Genomic DNA, 22,291 nt, shown 5'->3' with positions numbered 1-22,291 from the left:
TTAGTGTGTTGCACTTTGGTTCATTGTTAAACTTTGTGTTTGTCCATGAAAATTTCAAAACCCTTTTCTTTCGGTCATGATTACATAGTACTGTGTTGTATGATGCTTTGTTCTTGATTCTTTTGTCAGCAACCAAGCCATATGGTAACGTAATTAGTCGAAGCTCATTCTGTCGTTTCCATGAGACTTCCATCGGCTTCAGCGATCATAATCTATTATTTCGTGTCCGTCTTAAGAGAATATTAATACAAGTTACGGGGTTTCCTCTCAATATTGAACATTAATGTAGGAAACAGAATCTACCATGCGCCCTTATCTTGCATACAATGAGCAAAATTGTGCTCTATTATGGGCAGGATGAGTACCAACATATGTAACGAAGTTCTTATCATTTTGCATTTATAGAATATAACGTGTGTTGATTCTTATAGTAGATTTCCAGTGACATGCCTGTACTCCCCTTACTTTTACTCCACTGGGTTTCCTTGTTATAGTAGATCTGTAGTTCATCTATTTCTGAAGCCTTGTATGCTGATTTCTGAGAGTTTGAATGAATTGTTTCCCTGGCTTTGTCCCATACTATCCTACTTCTCCACAGCGTACATAAAGCAAACTATGTCCATAGTAGAATCGCCGTGTACATGAATTTACGTGATTAACTGTACTACGAGACCACGTAATTAAGACTGTGTAATTATTCTTGTTATCTGTGTTTCATGTTTTGAATTACGTCCACCTTTCTTGTAAAGGTTCTTCGCAACTAAGTGTCTAAAGAAAAAATAAAATGCGACCCATGGCGATCATCTCCTACAAATCAGAACGTCATCCCTTCCCATGCTTCAAACTTCCCTTAACATGTATCAAACATTTCTCAAAGGAAAATAAATTAACTACCCAATCAAGGTACACTCCTGGAAATGGAAAAAAGAACACATTGACACCGGTGTGTCAGACCCACCATACTTGCTCCGGACACTGCGAGAGGGCTGTACAAGCAATGATCACACGCACGGCACAGCGGACACACCAGGAACCGCGGTGTTGGCCGTCGAATGGCGCTAGCTGCGCAGCATTTGTGCACCGCCGCCGTCAGTGTCAGCCAGTTTGCCGTGGCATACGGAGCTCCATCGCAGTCTTTAACACTGGTAGCATGCCGCGACAGCGTGGACGTGAACCGTATGTGCAGTTGACGGACTTTGAGCGAGGGCGTATAGTGGGCATGCGGGAGGCCGGGTGGACGTACCGCCGAATTGCTCAACACGTGGGGCGTGAGGTCTCCACAGTACATCGATGTTGTCGCCAGTGGTCGGCGGAAGGTGCACGTGCCCGTCGACCTGGGACCGGACCGCAGCGACGCACGGATGCACGCCAAGACCGTAGGATCCTACGCAGTGCCGTAGGGGACCGCACCGCCACTTCCCAGCAAATTAGGGACACTGTTGCTCCTGGGGTATCGGCGAGGACCATTCGCAACCGTCTCCATGAACCTGGGCTACGGTCCCGCACACCGTTAGGCCGTCTTCCGCTCACGCCCCAACATCGTGCAGCCCGCCTCCAGTGGTGTCGCGACAGGCGTGAATGGAGGGACGAATGGAGACGTGCCGTCTTCAGCGATGAGAGTCGCTTCTGCCTTGGTGCCAATGATGGTCGTATGCGTGTTTGGCGCCGTGCAGGTGAGCGCCACAATCAGGACTGCATACGACCAAGGCACACAGGGCTAACACCCGGCATCATGGTGTGGGGAGCGATCTCCTACACTGGCCGTACACCACTGGTGATCGTCGAGGGGACACTGAATAGTGCACGGTACATCCAAACCGTCATCGAACCCATCGTTCTACCATTCCTAGACCGGCAAGGGAACTTGCTGTTCCAACAGGACAATGCACGTCCGCATGTATCCCGTGCCACCCAACGTGCTCTAGAAGGTGTAAGTCAACTACCCTGGCCAGCAAGATCTCCGGATCTGTCCCCCATTGAGCATGTTTGGGACTGGATGAAGCGTCGTCTCACGCGGTCTGCACGTCCAGCACGAACGCTGGTCCAACTGAGGCGCCAGGTGGAAATGGCATGGCAAGCCGTTCCACAGGACTACATCCAGCATCTCTACGATCGTCTCCATGGGAGAATAGCAGCCTGCATTGCTGCGAAAGGTGGATATACACTGTACTAGTGCCGACATTGTGCATGCTCTGCTGCCTGTGTCTATGTGCCTGTGGTTCTGTCAGTGTGATCATGTGATGTATCTGACCCCAGGAATGTGTCAATAAAGTTTCCCCTTCCTGGGACAATGAATTCACGGTGTTCTTATTTCAATTTCCAGGAGTGTATATCACGTCATTCCATACACGAACTTTAGCTCATATCCTAATGAAAATCATCCACTGTGCATAGAATTAATAATTTTGTAATTACTGCGGAAATTATAAATTCAGATATTTGATACGTCAAGATCTTTGACACAATCTCAGTGGAATGTGGATTAAATGATATTGATATACAATACTAGCCATTAAAATTGCTACACGAAGAAGAAATGCAGATGATAAACGGGTATTCATTGGACAAATATATTATACTAGAACTGACATGTGATTACATTTTCACGCAATTTGGGTGCATAGATCCTGAGAAATCAGTACCCAGAACAACCACCTCTGGCCGTTATAACGGCCTTGATACACCTGGGCATTGAGTCAAACACAGCTTCGATAGCGTGTACAGGTACAGCTGTCCATGCAGCTTCAACACGATACCACAGTTCATCAAGAGTAGTGACTGGCGTATTGTGACGAGCCAGTTGCTCGGTCACCACTGACCAGGCGTTTTCAGTAGGTGAGAGATCTAGAGAATGTGATGGCCAGGGCAGCAGTCGAACATTTTCTGTATCCAGAAAGGTCCGTACAGGATCTGCAACATGAGGTCGTGCATTATCCTGCTGAAATGTAGGGTTTTGCAGGGATCGAATGAAGGGTAGAACCACGGGTAGAAACGCATATGAAATGTAACGTCCACTGTTCAAAGTGCTGTCAATGCGAACAAGAGGTGACCGAGACGTGTAACCAATGGCATCCCAATCCATCATGCTGGGTGATATGCCAGTATGGCGATGACGAAAACATGCTTGCAATGTCCGTTCACCGCGATGTCGCCAAACAGGGATATGACCATCATGATGCTGTAAACAGAGCCTGGATGCATCCGAAAAAATGACGTTTCACCATTCGTGCACCGAGGTTCGTCGTTTAGTACACCATCGAAGGCGCTCTTGTCTGTGATGCAGCGTCAAGGGTAACCGCAGTCATGGTCTCCGAGCTGATAGTCCATGCTGCTGCAACGCCGTCGAACGGTTCGTGCAGATGTTGTTGTCTTGCAAACATCCCCATCTGTTGACTCATGGATCGAGACGTGGCTGCACGATCCGTTACAGCCATGCGGATAAGATGCCTGTCATCTCGACTGCTAGTGATACGAGGCCGTTGGGATCCAGCACCGCGTTCCGTATTACCCTCCTGAACCCACCGATTCCATATTCTGCTAACAGTCATTGGATCTCGACCACCGCGAGCATCAATGTCGCGATACGATAAACCGCAATCGCGATAGGCTACAATCCGACCTTTATCAAAGTCGGAAGCGTGATGGTACGCATTTCTCCTCCTTACACGAGGCATGACAACAACGTTTCATCAGGCAACGCCGGTCAGGTGCTGTTTGTGTATGAGAAATCGGTTGGAAACTTTACTCATGTTAGCACGTTGTAGGTGTCGCCACCAGCGCCAATCTTGTGTGAATGCTCTGAAAAGGTAATCATTTGCATATCACAGCATCTTCTTCCTGTCGGTTAAATTTCGCGTCTGTAGCACGTCATCTTCTTATGTAGAGGTTTGGGGTGAAGGCGTTCTACTTTTCGTGGCGGAGGTGGGCTGCTAGTAGTGAGAAAGGCCTGAAATCCAACCTAGGTGTGGCTGCAGTGGCGTGGGAGGGGGAAGAGTGGATACCAGGTGGCGCTCTGAGATCATGTCGTAAATGCATCAGTGCTGTGTACTTACGTATTTCATATCGAAATACTACAGGTATGACGATACTAGATAGCGGCCGACGTCGCCAAGACATCAGCTGGACTCAGACGATGCAGCGTGCTCATCGCAGTAACGATCTGTTGCCACAGTTTGCGTGTGGTGCCCTATTATAGAGCTTGTAGCAGTCAAGTGAGGTGATGCAGTCAGCATTGCAGGCTGGTGCTGACTCACGCCAGGGCAGGGCCGCAGCTGGTGGCCGCTGCATGGAGCCCCACAAATGTGCAAAAATACACAGCACAGTGCAAGCAGTGTGGGCTCCAGCGGGGACAGCAGTGGCTCACAGTGGTGACATACAGAGACATAGACGTCGACGGACAGCAACAGAGTTGCCTGCACAGGTAATGATGGCTGGGTAGATAGTTGCCTCAGTCATGAACCTTGGACCCCAGGGTAGGCAGCCAGCAGTGGTCGGATGTTACCCAGGAAATGACCCACAGGTAGTAGGCACCAACTCAGCAGCATTCAGACACAGTGCAGACAGCAAGCCCACAGATGGCGAAGACAGTTGTATGATGGCAGCCTCTTGACCCATGTCAGCTCACAGACTAGTGTAGATCTCCCCTGGTGTTGATGGGGTAACACTGGAGGTATGTATACAGACTCGGTCTGCTACTATTTATAAAGTTGTGGCACTTTTATCCTCTAAGCTGCAAGAGGATCGAGGCACAAGGCTTGACAGCTGAGCAATCCTGACATCATTTCCCCAGATTTTTTGTTCTGGTGGTTAACTTGTTATGTGAGCCCCATTGTCCTTTTTTTAACTAATTTGTGCCTGATTTTATTCTGAGAAGTTCAGTAATGTATGTAAATGTGATTCAAAAAGTACTTGAAATGAAGTAAACGCAGCTGGACAGCAAGAAATTCTTTAGCGCCAAATTCCCGCAACGATAGTGGGTGTGAATCTTTGAGTATGGACTCTCAAAAGAAAAGACAATTGATTAAAAAAAAGAGGACTGTTAATCTGTATTTTGTGGAAAGAGGACGTGTTGTTAGGCCGTCGCTCAGAACGTATTGTTACACGTAATGGAAATTGATATTGTAGTGATAAAACTGAGTAAAGTATGTGTAAGAGTTGCCAAACATTTATGTACACAAATTTTCTGGAAGTGAAGAATAGAACTATCTTGTCTTTGAAAAAGGAGGTGAACTTCATTGTCGTGGCCGGCTATCAATCGACAGAATTGTAAGTGTACAAAGTTCACTAAAATAGAGGAAGGGAAATGCATTCTCTATAGTTTCCATTCAATGCGTAACAACCTCTCATAACTTCTTAATTACAGTAATTGGATTGTGATCTCGTACAATAGTATGGTGCTGAACTCCACTGACCAAATTTTGATGTAGCAGCACGTGCAGTTTGAAGGAAGTTTGTGTGCCAAGCACTCTCTTTTTCTCACGAAAAGCAGGTTGCTGTTTGATCGTATTTACTGACAACAGTGGTCCCTTAGGTATGATAAGCTACGAAAACTTGGGCTCAAAGCTATCCGCAATACGGCCAGGTAACCAAGAGAGTGGTACTTTAAATCTTAAAAAACAATAACTTCCTCCAAATTATAATACATCACCAACTGATGTAGAAGCTGATCATTTAGGGAGGCAGCAACCAAACTTAAGGTACCAGTTACGACCTAAAGTAAAGTCTCAATCAAAATCAATCTCTCTCTCTCCAAACACATACATAAATATTCATATTATTGAGATAAAAAGTCATTTTATAAACTGGCTGTGTAGTAATGTAGCCTTCCATGAGTGGCTTCTATAAATCAGCATAATTCACTTACAGCAGCCGGCCGCTGTGCATGAGCGGTTGTAGGCCCTTCAGTCCGGAACCGCGCTGCTGCTACGGTCGCAGGTTCGACTCCTGCCTTGGGCATGGATGTGTGTGGTGTCCTTTAGGTTACTTAGGTTTAAATAGTTCTAAGTCCAGGGGACTGATGACCTCAGATGTTAAGTCCCAGCATCTTATGCAAAAACCATTTCCTTTTCAGTCAGTCATGTAGTTTTGCTGCTGGAAGAGTCAGAGCAGTGGAGCACATTTTGTTCAAAGATTCCTGTATAGCAAGTATCACACCCTGGGCGTAGCGTCCATAATGACAAGGTATCAATCATTTTTAAAGGACTTGCCTTTCATCTGGCAGGCTCAACCTAGGATGTTCGCGACCATGAGTCTTTTCTCAAAGAAAGCCTATGGTGGGAAGTATAATGATAATTGTTCTCTTTCAGAGATTTGCAGTTTTGTTTGTCTTGGTGATTGGCGTTGAGTAAGAGCGCTGTATCCGATTTGTAATCGGTTTGAAGATTGGAGGATATAAGATGAACGTCAACAAAAGCAAAACAAGCATAATGGAGTGTAGTCGAATTAAATCAGGTGATTCTGAGGGAATTAGATTAGGAAACGAGACAATTAAAATAGTAGAAGAGTTTTTCTGTTTGAGCAGCCAAATAACTGATGATGGTCGAAGGAGAGAGGATATAAAATGTAGTTTGGCGATGGCGAGGAAAGCGTTTCTGAAGAAGAGAAATTTGTTAACATCAAGTATAGATTTAAGTCTCAGCAGGTCTTTTCTGGCAGTATTCGTGTGGAGTGTAGCCACGTATGGCAGTAAACATGGATGATAAACAGTTTAGGCAAGAAGAGAATAGCAGCTTTTGAAATGTAGTGCTACAGCAGAATGCTGAAGATTAGATGGATAAACCACATATCTAATGAGAAGGTACTGAATAGAACTGGGGAGAACAGGAATTTGACTAGAAGAAGGGATCGGTTGGTAGGACACGTTGTGAGGCATCAGCGTCTGTTGCAGGGAGGCTTGGAGGGTAAATATCGTAGAGGGGGACCAAGCGCTGAATACTCGTACAGTAACCAGATTCAGAAGGATGTAGCTTGCAGTAGTTATAAGGAGACGAAGAGGCTTTGCGCGGGATAAAGTAGCGTGGAGAGCTGCATCAAACCACATTATCAACAACAACATGAGCATTAGAAGGACCTGTGGTAAAAATTGGTGCATAAATATAATGAGTATAAAGCGAATATACACAACTGTGAGAGGACCTATGATAGTTATGAAGTTATGTGGCTACAGTTTGGTCGAATGAAGTAGAGTAGAAAGGGATGCTAAGGAGCTTGGCAAGGTGCAGAGACTGACCTTCTTAGATATAAGAGGCGAAAATAGGAGAACACCCATTGCTGGGATGGAGACCATGCTGGACATGCCTACATTACATCTTTGGTTACAATGGAGGCAGCAGCAAGGGCATACGTTTTAAGAACTGGAAGTAACTGGATACTTTTAGGATATCCAGAATCTCCCAGTATCAAATATAGTGTGCGTGGTCGTGAAAATGCCAGCTAATCATACAATAACTTCTAGCTACCTTTCATTGTAATAATTGTAAGAAGAGAGCAGTGGAAGAAGGAACAACGTCACCATTCAGCAGACATAGTCTTGTTTACTGACAGGTCCGAAGCAACTGACGACGCTGGGGCTGGAGTACAGCCTACGGAATAACCGCTTTCCGTAAGCTGGCCACAGTCTTCCAGGCGGGGATATCCGTTGTCAGGGTGTGCACGGTGGAGAATTGACATATGTGCTACAAGGATCGTAGTATCTTCATGGTCCTACAAGGATCGTAGCACGTACATTTATTTTGAAAAACCAGATGCTCTCACACATCTGTCACTCCCTGCAATGAGGCCAAAGATTGTTTCAGAATGCCATGAAGCCCTTGTGAGACTAGAAGAAACTAACAAGGCATTATTGCTGTGCTGTGGATCCCTGGTCACTTAGTATCTAGAGCAAGGTGCAACCTGATAGACCAATTAGCGCAGGGACGATTCATTGGACCGGAACCTGTCTTAACCATCATTAAGACGACAGTAAAATGAAAACAACGTAGCTGGATCAGCAGATATCACGTAGAATATTGGACTATGATCCAAAAAGAAAAACATGGCAAGCTAATGATGCAGAAATCATTTTTCAGAACTGTAATCGCAGACTTCAACAGGAGCCACATTAACTTATGACTCGCCATGGGCACTGTCAGAGACCCTTACACACGATGGACATAGAAGAAGAATCCTCTGAGCGTAGATTATGTGATGAGGAGAATGAAACCGTTCACACCTAATCTTCCTATGCGAGGCGCTGGAGGGCAAGAGGCACAGAATATTAGGGTGATTAAGTGCTGAAGAAATCGTGTCTAATAAGGAACAAGTAATGTGTCTCCTACTACCTTTTAAAGGTACTGCTTGGCTTTACTAGAATCACAAGGAATGAAACCACACTTGTTTAGCAACAGTGGGCTAAGACCACTGTCATTTTGTCTCCCTGCTCCAATGAAATCAAATTAATCAACAAATGTAACATAGCTGTCAATCGGTCAGACTCTAATATAAGCCATTTTGCCAAATAAGAATCCAGTGTTCTGACTGCACACAAGCAAAGTTCTCTGTGGTGCAACGAAAAATCTCATGTACAAGTGCACTAACACTTTGTATAGTCACTCAGTCACAATTTCTTCAAACGACTATGGACGCAATTGAAATCGATGGCAAACATATCTGTAAAAGGATATTCTTCTAATTCTTACATAAATTACCAATGGGGAGTTGTTCTCAAAAACCCAAGTTAAATGCTTAAGTGTTGAATAAATACAGATTTACTGCCTAATAGCATTTAAGCATTAACAAAATGAAATGCTTAAAGTAGTCATGATTTGATACCCGTTATTTCTGTTTATGGTGATGATTAAATCTTATGATGTTTCTTCAGATATTTTTATTCTTGTTTATGTATATGTAACAAATGATACATGCAGGATGTTTAACTACTGATAATAAAGTAATTTGCATCAAAATAATATTCTGTATGGAAGATATTTATTCATTACAACTAACAGTACAAAGTACTCATTTCTTATGAAGGTGTAAGTCAATTTATGTTAGCAAACAGGACAATACATTCATTAAAATAACGCTGAAAACTGGAAAGAGTAATGGTGCATAGTGATGTATTTTACAGACAGATATTGCACAATCATTGTTTTCTTGTAATGCTTTTTACTAACTCAAATTGCAGCTTAAAGACAATAAGGAAGACTGCAGTGAATTATTTATAGTATTCGAAAGTACCAATTCACTGCTTTTTGTTTATGGTGTCAGCTGGATACTAGTAGTGTAAACATATTACTTTGAAAGAGCTACGTACAACACAAAAACCACTTTCTCATTATTGTTAAGAAGTAATATTTAAGAAAAAGTTCCTTTGTTCCTCACATTGTCATAAACCTTTTTGATTAAGTAGTGTGTGATGCAAACTAGAAGCTGTCCTGCTGAAATGCATCGACACAGCTTCACACGTGGCTGATACAGGCAGTGCACTGTGGATCATGGTGCAGTGGCTTCTCCCAGCAGCACTGCCACTTAGGCTGCCACAGGCCAGCCAGTCCTTGCAGAAGGTGACCTCAGCACAACCGCCTGCTCGCTGGGCAGTCGCAGTGCGTGTCCATCCACCACCAGCCTGCCAACACGACACAACAGAAACACACTCACAGGATGCAGTCACCAGAACTCCTCACCTACCCACCGCACCGTCACATATGTAGAGTGTGAACAAAATATCTTGGTTCATACACGCACAGTTGGCAGGGTAGGGAAGGGTTTCGATGTGGTGGGGACAGCACTATGAATGGCAACTGCAGGATAGGTGAGGCGCATTTCCACGGCTGAGCCTACGTACAAGCATATATTTCAGATAGCTTGTAAGCTACAGCTAGAGAGTCTATAAACGATCATATTAACGGATTACATCGGTAAAAATAGTAATTCCACAAATACAGACTTTCAGACTCAATAGTTTCTCACTAGAGTGCCGAAAAGGAAATAGTTACAAAAACAAGTGATCATGTACTGCCAGTAGGAAGTACAATAAAACGTAAGCGTCTTAAAAATGTACTGTGACGGACAGTGTCAGCTGCTGCAATACTGACGTAGTGAAATAAGGAACATGTTTCATGTGAAAATTGCGTCAGTCCCATGATAATCTTTATGGCAATATCGCGCAAAAATAAAAATTTATCCATTTCAGCTGCCGAGAATTCTTCCAGGTTGTATGGCCGTGGTCCATGGAACTCTTCTATTCCTGACATTTCGTCCATTGGACATCTTCGGAGGTACTCCTGGTTGTGCTGAGTCTTGCCAACTGTCGGCAAGACCCAGCAAAACCAGGAGCACCTCCGAAGATGTCAACTTGCTTAGTTCTGTAATAATCATTCTACTCCTCATACAATTCAGTTGTACGATCTTCACGACCAAGGATATATTGTATATGCACAGCTTTTTGGAACAGTTTCTTTACATTCAAAGTAAACTCGACCGATCGCTCTCAGTAACCCCTTGTAGAAATTATTTAGGTCCGAACTCTCCCTCCTTCATACACATACCACCCCTGGGGGTCTAGAGCTCTCGTTCGTCAGTTGGTAGGTTTCCTGTTCGTAGGACCATGCGATCAGTCTTTTCAGTAGTTGGTTAACTTATTTTAATTTCTTCTGGCTGATGAAGTCCTGTTACCAACCGTAGGACAGTTCGAAATACATCTCTGTTTTCGAGTCTGCTTAAGCGTAGTTTCTCCTCAAGGTCCGTGCAGTCAGTTGCTCGTTTACCGAGTTCTTGTATTTTGTGTGAATCTTGTAATGTGTTGGTTTTCTCATATGTGTTTGTCGTTAGTGCTTCTGTGGTATTTGCGTTTGCCTTTGTTATTTGTTTCCTGTTGTTTGTCTCTTATAACGGTATGTTTGTTGAAACTTCTTCGCAGATTAAAACTGTGTGCCGGACCGAGACTCGAACTAGGGTCCTTTGCCTTTCGTGGGCAAGTGCTCCACCAATGAGCTACCCAAGCACGACTCATGCCCCGTCCTCGCAGCTTTACTTCTGCCAGTACTTCGTCTCCTACCTTCCAAACTTTACAGAAACTCTCCTGCGAACCTTGCAGAACTAGCACTCCTGAAAGACAGGATATTGCGGATACATGGCTTAGCCACAGCCAGAAAGTTTCATATCAGCGCACACTCCGCTGCAGAGTGAAAATCTCATTCTGGAAACATCCACCAGGCTGTGGCTAAGCCATGTCTCCGCAATATCCTTTCTTTCAGGAGTGCTAGTTCTGCAAGGTTCGCATGAGAGCTTCTGTAAAGTGTGGAAGATAGGAGACGAGGTAGTGGCAGAAGTAAAGCTGTAAGGACGGGGCGTGAGTCGTGCTTGGGTAGCTCAGGTGGCAGAGCACTTGTCCGCGAAAGGCAAAGGTCCTGAGTTCGAGTCTCGGTCCGGCACACAGTTTTAATCTGCCAGGGAGTTTCATATCAGCGCACACTCCGCTGCAGAGTGAAAATCTGGTATGTTTGTTGTTTGTATATATTATCGGTGCATTGTAGCAGTTTTGTTAATGTTTGTTGCCTGTTGATAGATATGCTATGCATCAGTTCGTGTTTTTTTTTTCTGATATATTTATGGCCAGCACATGTCGTTTGTCTTTAGTAGTTTCTGTCCTTATGACGTCACTTTCCTGTTTGTTTCTAATGTTTTACTCTCAGATTCTTGTCTTTTCGAGTCATAGGTACTTCCACTACGAAGAAAGTGTTCTGGTTTTATGTACAATTTGCAATTTGTGGTATCGTATTCAGATATGGTTGCTGATAATATTTTGTTGTTTTGTGTGCTTCACATAGTAGTTGTGTTTACTTGTCTTGAATCTTCTTGTGGTACTTGTTGTTCTGGTGACTGGTGTGTTTCATAGTCATGCTGTAAATGTGTATGAATGTCTCTCAGATGCTTTGACGTATTTGCATGTTTGTCTAATTTATGTGATATCGCTGAGTTTTCGTTTTCCCTGCAGACTGCTTCGTTTTCCAGCTCCATGCGTGTACACCTGTGAGCACGGGTATTATCATTTTGGAAGGCGTGAGCATCAACACACTCATAACGTTGATATAGAGGGAAGCCCAACCCTTGGTTCATGGTGACCTGAATGACTCGAGTTATGGCAGGAAAAAAGGAGAAAATAAAATCACAGGACCACCTCTGGCATGGCCCACACCCATTTCACACACTGGGGATTAAAAGAATAATTGGACCGTCAGTGCACTCGACGAATTACAGCCAAAAATAGAGCTTTTCGGATCACGCTACATGCCAATCAGCTACTGTCGCAGTTGTTCTCCCCATGTCACTGGGATCTTTTACTACCACTGTTTTCAGGCCTGGCACACCATTCCCTACAGCGATCAATGTGCTCCATTAAGGCGATGATTAATATACACTGAGGAGACAGAAGTCATGGGATAGCGATATGCACATATACAGATGGCGATAGTATCACTTACACACGGTATAAAAGGGCAATGCATTGGCGTAGCTGTCATTTATACTCAAGTGATTCATGTGAAAAGGTTTCCGATGTGATTGTGGTCAAACGACGGCAATTACCAGATTTTGAACATGGAATGCTAGTTAGAGGTGGACGCATGGAGCAGCCCATTTTGGCAATCGTTAGGAAACTGAATATTCCGAGACCCAATGTGTCAAGAGTGTGACGAGAATACCAAATCTCAGGCATTACCTCACACCGCAGGCTACACAGTGGCCGATGGCTTCACTTAACGACCGAGAGCAACAGCGTTTGTATAGAGTTGTCAGTGCTAACAGACTAGCAACACTGTGTGAAATAATCGCGGATATCAGTGTGGGCCTTACGGCGGACGTATCCGTTTGGACAGTGCGGCAAAATTCGATGTTTATGGTGACAGCAGCAGACCATCGACGCGAGTGCCTCTGCTAACAGCACGACATCGCCTGCAGTGACTCTCCTTGGCTCGTCACCATATCGGTAGGACCCTAGACGAGTGGAGAACCGTGGCGTGGCCAGATGAGTCCCGATTTCAGTTAGCAAGAATTGATGGTAGGGTTCGAGTGTGGCGCAGATCTCACGAAGCCATGGGCCCATGTTGTCAACAAGGCACTGTGCAAGCTGGTGGTGACGCCATAATGGTGTGAGCTGTGCTTAAATGGAATGTGCTGGGTCTTCCGGTCCAACTGAACGGATCATCGACTGGTTATGTTTGGCTACTTGGAGACCATTTTCACCCGTTGATGGGCTTCATGTTCCCAAACAATGATGGAATTTTTATGGATGACAATGCGCCATAGCACCTGGCCACAATTGTTTGCAATTGGCTTCAAGAACAGTCGCAACAGTTCGAGTGAATGATTTGGACACACATGAACATTTATGGGACTTAATTGAGAGCTCAGTTGGTGCACAAAATCCCGCACCGTCAACACTTTCGCAATTACGTATGGCTGTAGAGGAAGCATAGCTGAATATTTATGCAGGCGACTTCCAAAGACTTGTTGAGCCCATGTCACGTCGAGTTGTTACACTGTGTTACACTACGCCGCGTAAAACGGAGGTCTTACACGGTATTAGGAGGTATCACAGGACTCAGTGTACATTCTTTATGTAGGAATGGTTGTGGTGCTAGAAAGACGTATGACAAAGTGAGGAACTCTTTGATGTCGACGGCAATCAAATGCAGAATATTTGCTTTTTGGGACACACAAGATAGCAGTTCCGCCTCATAACAACAGGTTGAACTGGAAGGTTACCAAAAGACCATTCAGGGAATTTATGGAGTTAAATTTCGGTAAACTAATGATAATGCCCTGGATTGAATCTCTGGCCAGCTTGTATGACGTTAAAAAAGTGCCAAAGATTTTCTTTATTGTAATGCTGAATATTATTCCGTCAAGTTTTGTGAGTTTCGTTACTTGGAATTTAATGTGAGTAGATCTGTTGACATGGCCCGATACATGACAGAGATTAAGAAGCTTTAACTTGCTTTTACGTTGGAAATTATATAGATAAGATGTTTTACATGAAGCATTGCGACTTATGAATATTTTTAACTCCATACTTCACATGTCACGTGATTACGGAAATGGTGAATGTTACTAGATATTCCAATTCAGCAATAACTGATTGTATTGCAATTGTCATAGACAGGAGCGTAGCAGTGGGGGAGGATGAATGTAAAGTTACTAAAGTTAATATATGGCAATAACTGGTTCTAATAAAGATCAGATTAAATATTGACCTTTGAACACTTACAATGACAGATTGCAAACTTTGGCAGCAGCGAAATGTGCTACAATTAACTTTGTACAAATTTTCTACAATTTGCGATGCTAAGTTGTGCTTCGGCTCTCCGCTTGTTATCGGTACGCTTTGTGTCAACTGTTAACTGAAAAATAAGTAGTGTAACGTTTGTGTATGATACATAAATGATTCTGTGAGATGCTTTCATATTACCGTTTTACTTTTGCCTGTAATTCATACCGTAACTGCTGATTATCTGCGTACATGCAGACCTAAAGTGGCGTCATTGAATAGTGGGCAGATAACATTGCCCCTCCCAAGTCCCTCTTCAATCTGGGGACAAAATTATCCATCCTGCTTATTCCGCCCCTTCCATTCCACAGAGGTCGAAGCTTATCTTAGCACCGACGGCTTATATCAGCTACTATCGATACCTACGGAGCGGAACTATGGGGTCTCAGAGTACCAAAACTTGAAATAAATGAGACGTAGGTTTAAACAACATAGTCATTACTAAGAACTTGAGCATCTTTAATGCTATGGACGTAGAATGGCCCAGAGTTTCATTCTTAGTGATGTAACAATAATTTAGCGATAGATTTTTTTTATTATTTTAATCTCACAATGTCACAACATTTCAATACCGAAAAATTCACATTTTTGTCCCCCCTTTTTAAAAACTATCATGGAACAAACAGGTCAAAAAAGACCTCAACGAGCATCAATTAAATCTTTTTCGTAGTAAAGCACCAACACTGTAATCAACCAATGAAGACCTCAAAGGAAGTTATGAAGATATAGTAAAAATACAGAGAGCAACCACTAGTTGCACTTTTCGTTCTTAGTCTTTTTTTTTTTTTTTTGGTGGGGTTTAAGGGCACTCAACTACTGAGGTCATTAGCGCCCAGTCACTGTTGTTAGAGCAAATGGAATCTAGAAAACTCAAGGGGAGGGGGGGACACCAGAAAGACCTGACAAAGATGTAGATAAAATAAGTAAAAAGGTTAGATGTCTTTGGACAAGCCAGTCAAAGTTATAAAACGCAGAACACGAGCAGCTGCTCGAGCGTCATCAGCTAAAACATCCGGTAAAGTAGATGGCAGGGACAGGACAACACGAGATTGACTAAAGCGGGGACACGACAATAAAACATGGCGCACTGTTAATGCCTAGCCCGCATCTCGTGGTCGTGCGGTAGCGTTCTCGCTTCCCACGCCCGGGTTCCCGGGTTCGATTCCCGGCGGGGTCAGGGATTTTCTCTGCCTCGTGATGGCTGGGTGTTGTGTGATGTCCTTAGGTTAGTTAGGTTTAAGTAGTTCTAAGTTCTAGGGGGCTGATGACCATAGCTGTTAAGTCCCATAGTGCTCAGAGCCATTTGAACCATTTGTTAATGCCTGACCACAAGGGCACTGCGGGGCTGGGTCACCGGAGAGCAGGTAGCGGTGGCTAAACCGGCAATGCCCAATCCGCAACCTGGTCAGAAGGAACTCCTCTCGCCGAGATGGTCGGAAGGAGGTTGTCCAAGCAGTTGGGAGCGGTTTTACTGCCCGGAGCTTGTTTCCTTGGAGGGATGACCAAGCATCCCACCACAACGACACAAGCCTCTTACAAACATCCCTACGAACGTCAGATGACGGGACACAATGGGAGACTGGCCGAGGCAGGAGGACTGCAGCCTTGGCTGCATCATCCGCAGCCTCATTCCCTGGCACTCCTACATGTCCGGGAACCCACAGAAAGCTGACAGGAGAACCATTATCAGCGAAAGAATGGAGGGACTGCTGTATCCGTTGAACCAAGGGATGTACCGGATAGGGAGCTCCAAGGCTCTGAAGAGCACTGAGTGAGTCAGAGCAGAGTACATACGATGAATGGCGGTGGCGGCGGGCATACTGAACGGCCTGATGGAGAGCAAAAAGCTCGGCCGTAAAGCTGGAACATTGGTCGAGGAGCCGGTATTTAAAGGTGGCGGCCCCGACGACAAAGGCACAGCCAACACCATCGTCAGTTTTGGAGCCATCGGTGTAAATAAAGGTGTGACCGGCAAGTCGAGCACGAAGTTCGACAAACCGTGAGCAATACACTGCAGCCGGAGTACCCTCCTTCGGGAGCGAGCTGAGGTCGAGATAAATATGAACCGGAGCCTGGAGCCAAGGTGGTGTCGGGCTCTCACCCTCTCTGAAGGTGGTATGGAGGGCAAAATCCAATTGTCGAAGCAGGCGACGGAAGCGGACTCCGGGGGGCAGCAGGGCAGACACATACAACCGGTACTGACGGTCGAGAGAATCGGCGAAGAAGGACTGCTAAGAGGGGTGGTCGGGCATAGACAACAGCCGGCAGGCATACCGACACAGCAGTACGTCGCGCCGGTAGGTCAATGATAATTCGGCAGCTTCAGCATAAAGACTCTCGACAGGACTAGTGTAGAAGGCTCCGGTCGCAAGACGTAACCCCCGATGGTGGATGGAGTTGAGACAGCGTAAGAGGGATGGCCGAGCAGACGAGTAGATGAAGCTCCCATAATCCAGCTTCGATCGGACTATGGACCGATACAAGCAAAGCAGGACAGTGCGATCCGCTCCCCAAGATGAACCACTAAGAACTCTGAGGACATTAAGGGAACGTGTACAACGGGCCGCCAAATAAGAGACATGCGGAGACCAACACAGTTTCCTGTCCAACGTGAGCCCTAGAAACTTAGTTGTTTCCATGAATGGGAGAACAACGGGACCGAGATGTAAGGATGGCGGAAGGAACGCTTTATATCGCCAAAAGTTGATACAAACCGTCTTCTCTTCAGAGAACCGGAAGCCATTTGCCACGCTCCATGAGTAGAGGCTGTCTAGACAACGCTGAAGGCAGCGCTCCAGGAGGCATGTTCTCTGGGCACTGCATTAGATCGCGAAGTCATCGACAAAGAGAGAGCCTGAGACATTAGGTGGAATGTGTAAGGGGTCCGCAGGCCCTTACTACTAAATTTGCACTCACACAGGTCGGTAGGGCAACTATCGAGTAGTGTGTGCAGGATCGAGAGAGCTAAAGGGGGTTCACCGGAGTGCCGAGTGCTGCTTGGGTAGATTCCCGCAAGGCGGGAAGAACTGGGCGGAGAGCAGTTAGAATTGAGATGTGCTGAAGTAAGGGTGTGGTAGGTTCCCGCGAGGCAGGCAGAGCTGTGCAGAAGCCAGCAGTTGAATTAAGGCAAATTACCGGCAAAAGGGAGTGGCCATCGCCGTGGTTTAACCCCTTTTGTGTTAGTATTATACGGGAAAGTGAGAAAGTTTAATTACAGAGTGATTTCAGTGATATTAAGTGCCGCTATTAAACTTCCGCGTCTACCGCGCCGGCATTACTTGGATTACAGTGATTGGATGTTGCGTGTGACGATGAAGAATAACTAGAGAAACCTGTGCTGAGATTAGCCGTCATTTACAGTGTATTGACGAAGGCAGTGGCTGTCTCCTTATTTTGTGCTTTTGCTGAGAATATAGATCTTGTTTGTGAAACTGTGTTGTGTCCTTCTTACCACCAAACAGTACGTATTACCATATTTGCGAAGGACAATACGGAATGTAACATCCCCTGAGCAGTCCAATCCGATTGCCAGCCCATTAGGTACACGGTCACATTAATAAATTATCTAAATTTGGGCTGCTATTCAGATCCCGAACGAGCGGGAATAATATAATAAATAAAAGGGTATGTTACACCCTTGGCTTACCGTGAAAGGACAAGTGCAATTTTCGGACGAGTCGTAATGAACAATAGGTAATTTACCTTGCTTAACGCCAGAAAACTAATTTTGCAATGTGGAATCGGGACAGTGCATGAACGTTAAAATCGCGACAAGGAACAGTGCATTTTTTGAACAATACGAAGTAATAATATCTCACGATTGTGACTAAACTATTTTTCTTGCCATATTAAATAGCCAAATAGTGTCAACAAACTGTGTTGTAAAGTGCAAATGCGAAAATCCGCGCGAAAAACTGTGAAAAGTGGACACTAAAGAGAGACACGTGTGAACAGTAAAATAGCAAATCGAGCTAAGATTTCGTTACAAAAGTTGTTAGAAAGGTGTTTAATGGTAAAATGTTGACTGAAATTGCTTTTGAACAGTGAAAATCGGACGGTTTCGTGTGGACCCACAAACCGTTATGCTGACGATAATGTATGGTGGCGACGCAATTAGTGAGTGACGTCACGCAGACCCGTGTAGCAGTTGCACCAAAGAGCTTCGACCCGCGAGGTGATTTCACATGACGCCACGGAGCGACGCAACTTCAAGACAACGAGCGCAGTTCCGGCATCTAGCGGCCGAACTACGAACTACGCCCGCCTGCAGCGCCACGGAGCGGCCGACGGGGAACTACGTCGCCTTGCAGCTGACCTTCAACTTCACGCGAGCTCCAGCGGCGGCACAGCCACGCCCATCTCAAACGTCAAAACATCGCGACTCGCTGTAACGTCGGTTGGTGAGTGAAGACGACGGGTTAACATAACAGTAAATTGCAGTGTGCAGTATTCGCGATAAATAAACAGTTTTTAACTGATATTTACATTAGGAAAAGTGCTCAATTGCAGTAATTTCCGAAAAGTTTGTGAAACATACTCTGAAGTATAGCATGCTTACGTATGCACACTGCACTGAATAAATGGTAATTGTTTTGGTGATATTGCATTTATAAATTTTGTGAGTGTTATGATTATCTTGTTTAAAACATTTTTACATGAATTGTGTATGTGAAAATGGTATTGGAAATTAATAGGTTTGAGAGTTGTGATGTTCGGTACTCATGCATATAATATCATTTTGGGAGTTAACTGAAAGAATTGCAGGTACTGTTTGATTAGTTTCATGGTAATTAGGAGAATTTTGGGTTATTGGAGGTTATTTTGTATTACTTGCCTGGGCATTAAAAATAAACCAAACATGTCTTCTGAAGATAAGCAGGTCTGTGAGGCTGTAGTTGAAAGGAAAGGGATAGGACAGGAAGACAGAGATGATTCAGGAATCAGTGATTGTGGACTGTCATTAGGAAGCCCATCAGCACATTCAACTAATTATCCTGAGACAACGGTACAAGCGATGAGAGCTAGGCCAGTTTCAGAGGATGCAGATATGCGGTCGATGTTGGTAGATTTGATAAGGGAGACTAGCAGAGTAATAGAGGAAGAATTCCAAAAAATCAGAGAATCATTTAAGAAAGATTTACAGGAATCATTAAAGAAGAGTTCACAAGAATTCAGAGAATCATTAAAGGGAGAATTCCGAAAAACTAAAGAAAGTTACAAAGCATTAAAGGAAGACTTACAAGAAACTATAGTACAAGAAATCAGAACTTCGTACACAAACACGGAATGTAATCTGAGGAAAGAAATACAGGAGTTACCAGAACGATTGAAGATGGACATCAACGAGAAAGAGAAGATGCTACAGAAGAGCATAGACCAAGTCCAGGGAGACGTGGAAAAGGTGGAAGGAAAGTTAACAAAGAAGATAGAAGACGATGTTGAAGAAACTAAAACCGAAGTGGGAGAAAGGAGCACCGAGGTGACGCAGATGCAGAAACAATGCAACGATGTGGTTAAGGAGATAGGAGATAGGCAAAACCAATTGCCTGTCAGTCTGAGAAATGCTGTAGCCATGCAGCGAGAAGAGGATAACCAGTGGATTACAATCGAAGGTGAGGACTTCACTTGTGGAATCAAGAGGAAGAAAGGGAATACTAATTATGATCAGTTTGGAGGAGGATTATTGAAGAAATGCTGGCCCAAAAGTCGTCAGTGTGCAGCACTTGAGGACCCACTACACTGCAAGCCACTTAGTAATTGGAAAGGAACGTCGGAAGAATTTGCCGAACATTTGTGGAAATGGAACGAGATTTTGGTAACGTAATGGCATCTGCAATAAAAAGAAGATTGAATCAGAAAAGGCAAGGAACCATATCCAGGAGCCTAATTAAAGGTAGAGAGGCCTTAATGAAGATACTGGAGCAGTTGGAGTCTATTAAATCACAGAAATACAAGCAAGCTAATGATTGAAACGGAGAAGGGAGTAATGACCCAAGGATTCATATTAATTATTCGTCTGATTTCCGAGGAAGAGGCGGAGGAATCGAAAAAACCGAAGGACACTCCAGGTGAGGTCCGGTCTAGAGTGAGGGCTACCAGGACCCGAGTAAACCTGCTAAGACATGGTTAGGACATTTAGCTGTAAAATGGACTTTTGAAAGAGGGAAGTGTTTATTTACATTGTGTTTTGTAAGGTATTACAATTAGAGTTGCATATTTCATATCAAAAATTATCTAAGGATGAATATAAAACTTGTAATAACTATGTTGTAGTAATAATTCATATGTCCTGTGTTTAGGTAATGAATTTTTGAGTGTATATGTTGTGTGTTGTCATCTGATATTGGACTAGAGAGGACTATTGCTGGTTGAAATGAAAAATTGTAATTTTGAACAATGCCATTTATGTGATGCAATAACCTTTTGTAGAAATTGTTGTGGAGGCAGCCCACTACCGGAGTCCAGGACTATTTTGACAAATTGTAAATTCAGTAATTATTTGTATTGAATGTACTGTTTAAATGTAGCCATGTTTTAAATCCCTTGCCGATTCTTTTTCGCCTGCGGTTCAAAAGAAGTTTTTGAGGGCGGGGATGTAAAGGGTCCGCAGGCCCTTACTACTAAATTTGCACTCACACAGGTCGGTAGGGCAACTATCGAGTAGTGTGTGCAGGATCGAGAGAGCTAAAGGGGGTTCACCGGAGTGCCGAGTGCTGCTTGGGTAGATTCCCGCAAGGCGGGAAGAACTGGGCGGAGAGCAGTTAGAATTGAGATGTGCTGAAGTAAGGGTGTGGTAGGTTCCCGCGAGGCAGGCAGAGCTGTGCAGAAGCCAGCAGTTGAATTAAGGCAAATTACCGGCAAAAGGGAGTGGCCATCGCCGTGGTTTAACCCCTTTTGTGTTAGTATTATACGGGAAAGTGAGAAAGTTTAATTACAGAGTGATTTCAGTGATATTAAGTGCCGCTATTAAACTTCCGCGTCTACCGCGCCGGCATTACTTGGATTACAGTGATTGGATGTTGCGTGTGACGATGAAGAATAACTAGAGAAACCTGTGCTGAGATTAGCCGTCATTTACAGTGTATTGACGAAGGCAGTGGCTGTCTCCTTATTTTGTGCTTTTGCTGAGAATATAGATCTTGTTTGTGAAACTGTGTTGTGTCCTTCTTACCACCAAACAGTACGTATTACCATATTTGCGAAGGACAATACGGAATGTAACATCCCCTGAGCAGTCCAATCCGATTGCCAGCCCATTAGGTACACGGTCACATTAATAAATTATCTAAATTTGGGCTGCTATTCAGATCCCGAACGAGCGGGAACAATAAAATAATTAAAGGGTATATTACAAATGCAATCCATAATTGGATTGATCGCGATGGCAAAAAGGGCTACGCTCAAGACGGAGCCCTGAGGCACTCCGTTCTCCTGGAGGAAGACGTCTGACAATAGAGAACCCACACGTATCCTAAACTTTCGATCCGTTGAAAAGGAATCAATAAAAAGGGGCAGGCGACCGCGTAGGCCCCACCTGTGCATAGTGCGGAGGATACCTCCTCTCCAACAGGTATCATAAGCCTTCTCCAAATCGAAGAACACGGCTACCGTTTGGCACCTTCGCAAAAAGTTGTTCATGATGAATGTCGACAAGGTCACAAGGTGGTCAACAGCGGAGCGGCGGCGACGAAAGCCGCATTGGACATCGGTAAGTAGCCGTTGAGATTCAAGAATCCAAACTAACCGAGCATGAACCATGCGCTCCATCAACTTACAGACACAGCTTGTAAGAGAAATGGGGCGGTAACTAGAAGGAAGGTGTCTATCCTTCCCGGGTTTGGGTATAGGAACAACGACGGCGTCACGCCAACGCATGGGGACCTGACCTTCGGTCCAGACGCGATTGTAGGTACGAAGAAGGAAGCTTTTGCCCGCCGGAGAAAGGTGTGCCAGCATCTGAACGTGAATGGCATCTGGCCCCAGAGC

At 44.6% G+C, this 22,291-nt stretch overlaps 1 protein-coding gene across 1 annotated transcript in view; it reads right to left on the bottom strand.

The window, feature by feature from the left end:
* The window catches only part of LOC126230763 (uncharacterized), a 436,134-nt gene that overhangs the window by 111,343 nt on the left and 302,500 nt on the right, over positions 1–22,291 (bottom strand). The window contains exons 20-21 of the mRNA XM_049942407.1: positions 9,559–9,604; positions 4,254–4,412 (exon numbers count right to left, since the gene is read on the bottom strand). Of these exons, the coding sequence (XP_049798364.1) occupies positions 4,254–4,412; positions 9,559–9,604 (205 nt within the window). The remainder of the gene's footprint in view (positions 1–4,253; positions 4,413–9,558; positions 9,605–22,291) is intronic.

Source organism: Schistocerca nitens, chromosome 1 (assembly GCF_023898315.1).
Source record: "Schistocerca nitens isolate TAMUIC-IGC-003100 chromosome 1, iqSchNite1.1, whole genome shotgun sequence".
Lineage (NCBI taxonomy): Eukaryota > Metazoa > Arthropoda > Insecta > Orthoptera > Acrididae > Schistocerca > Schistocerca nitens.
Note: the sequence above shows the minus strand (reverse complement) of the source record. Positions and strands in the feature narration are given on the sequence as shown.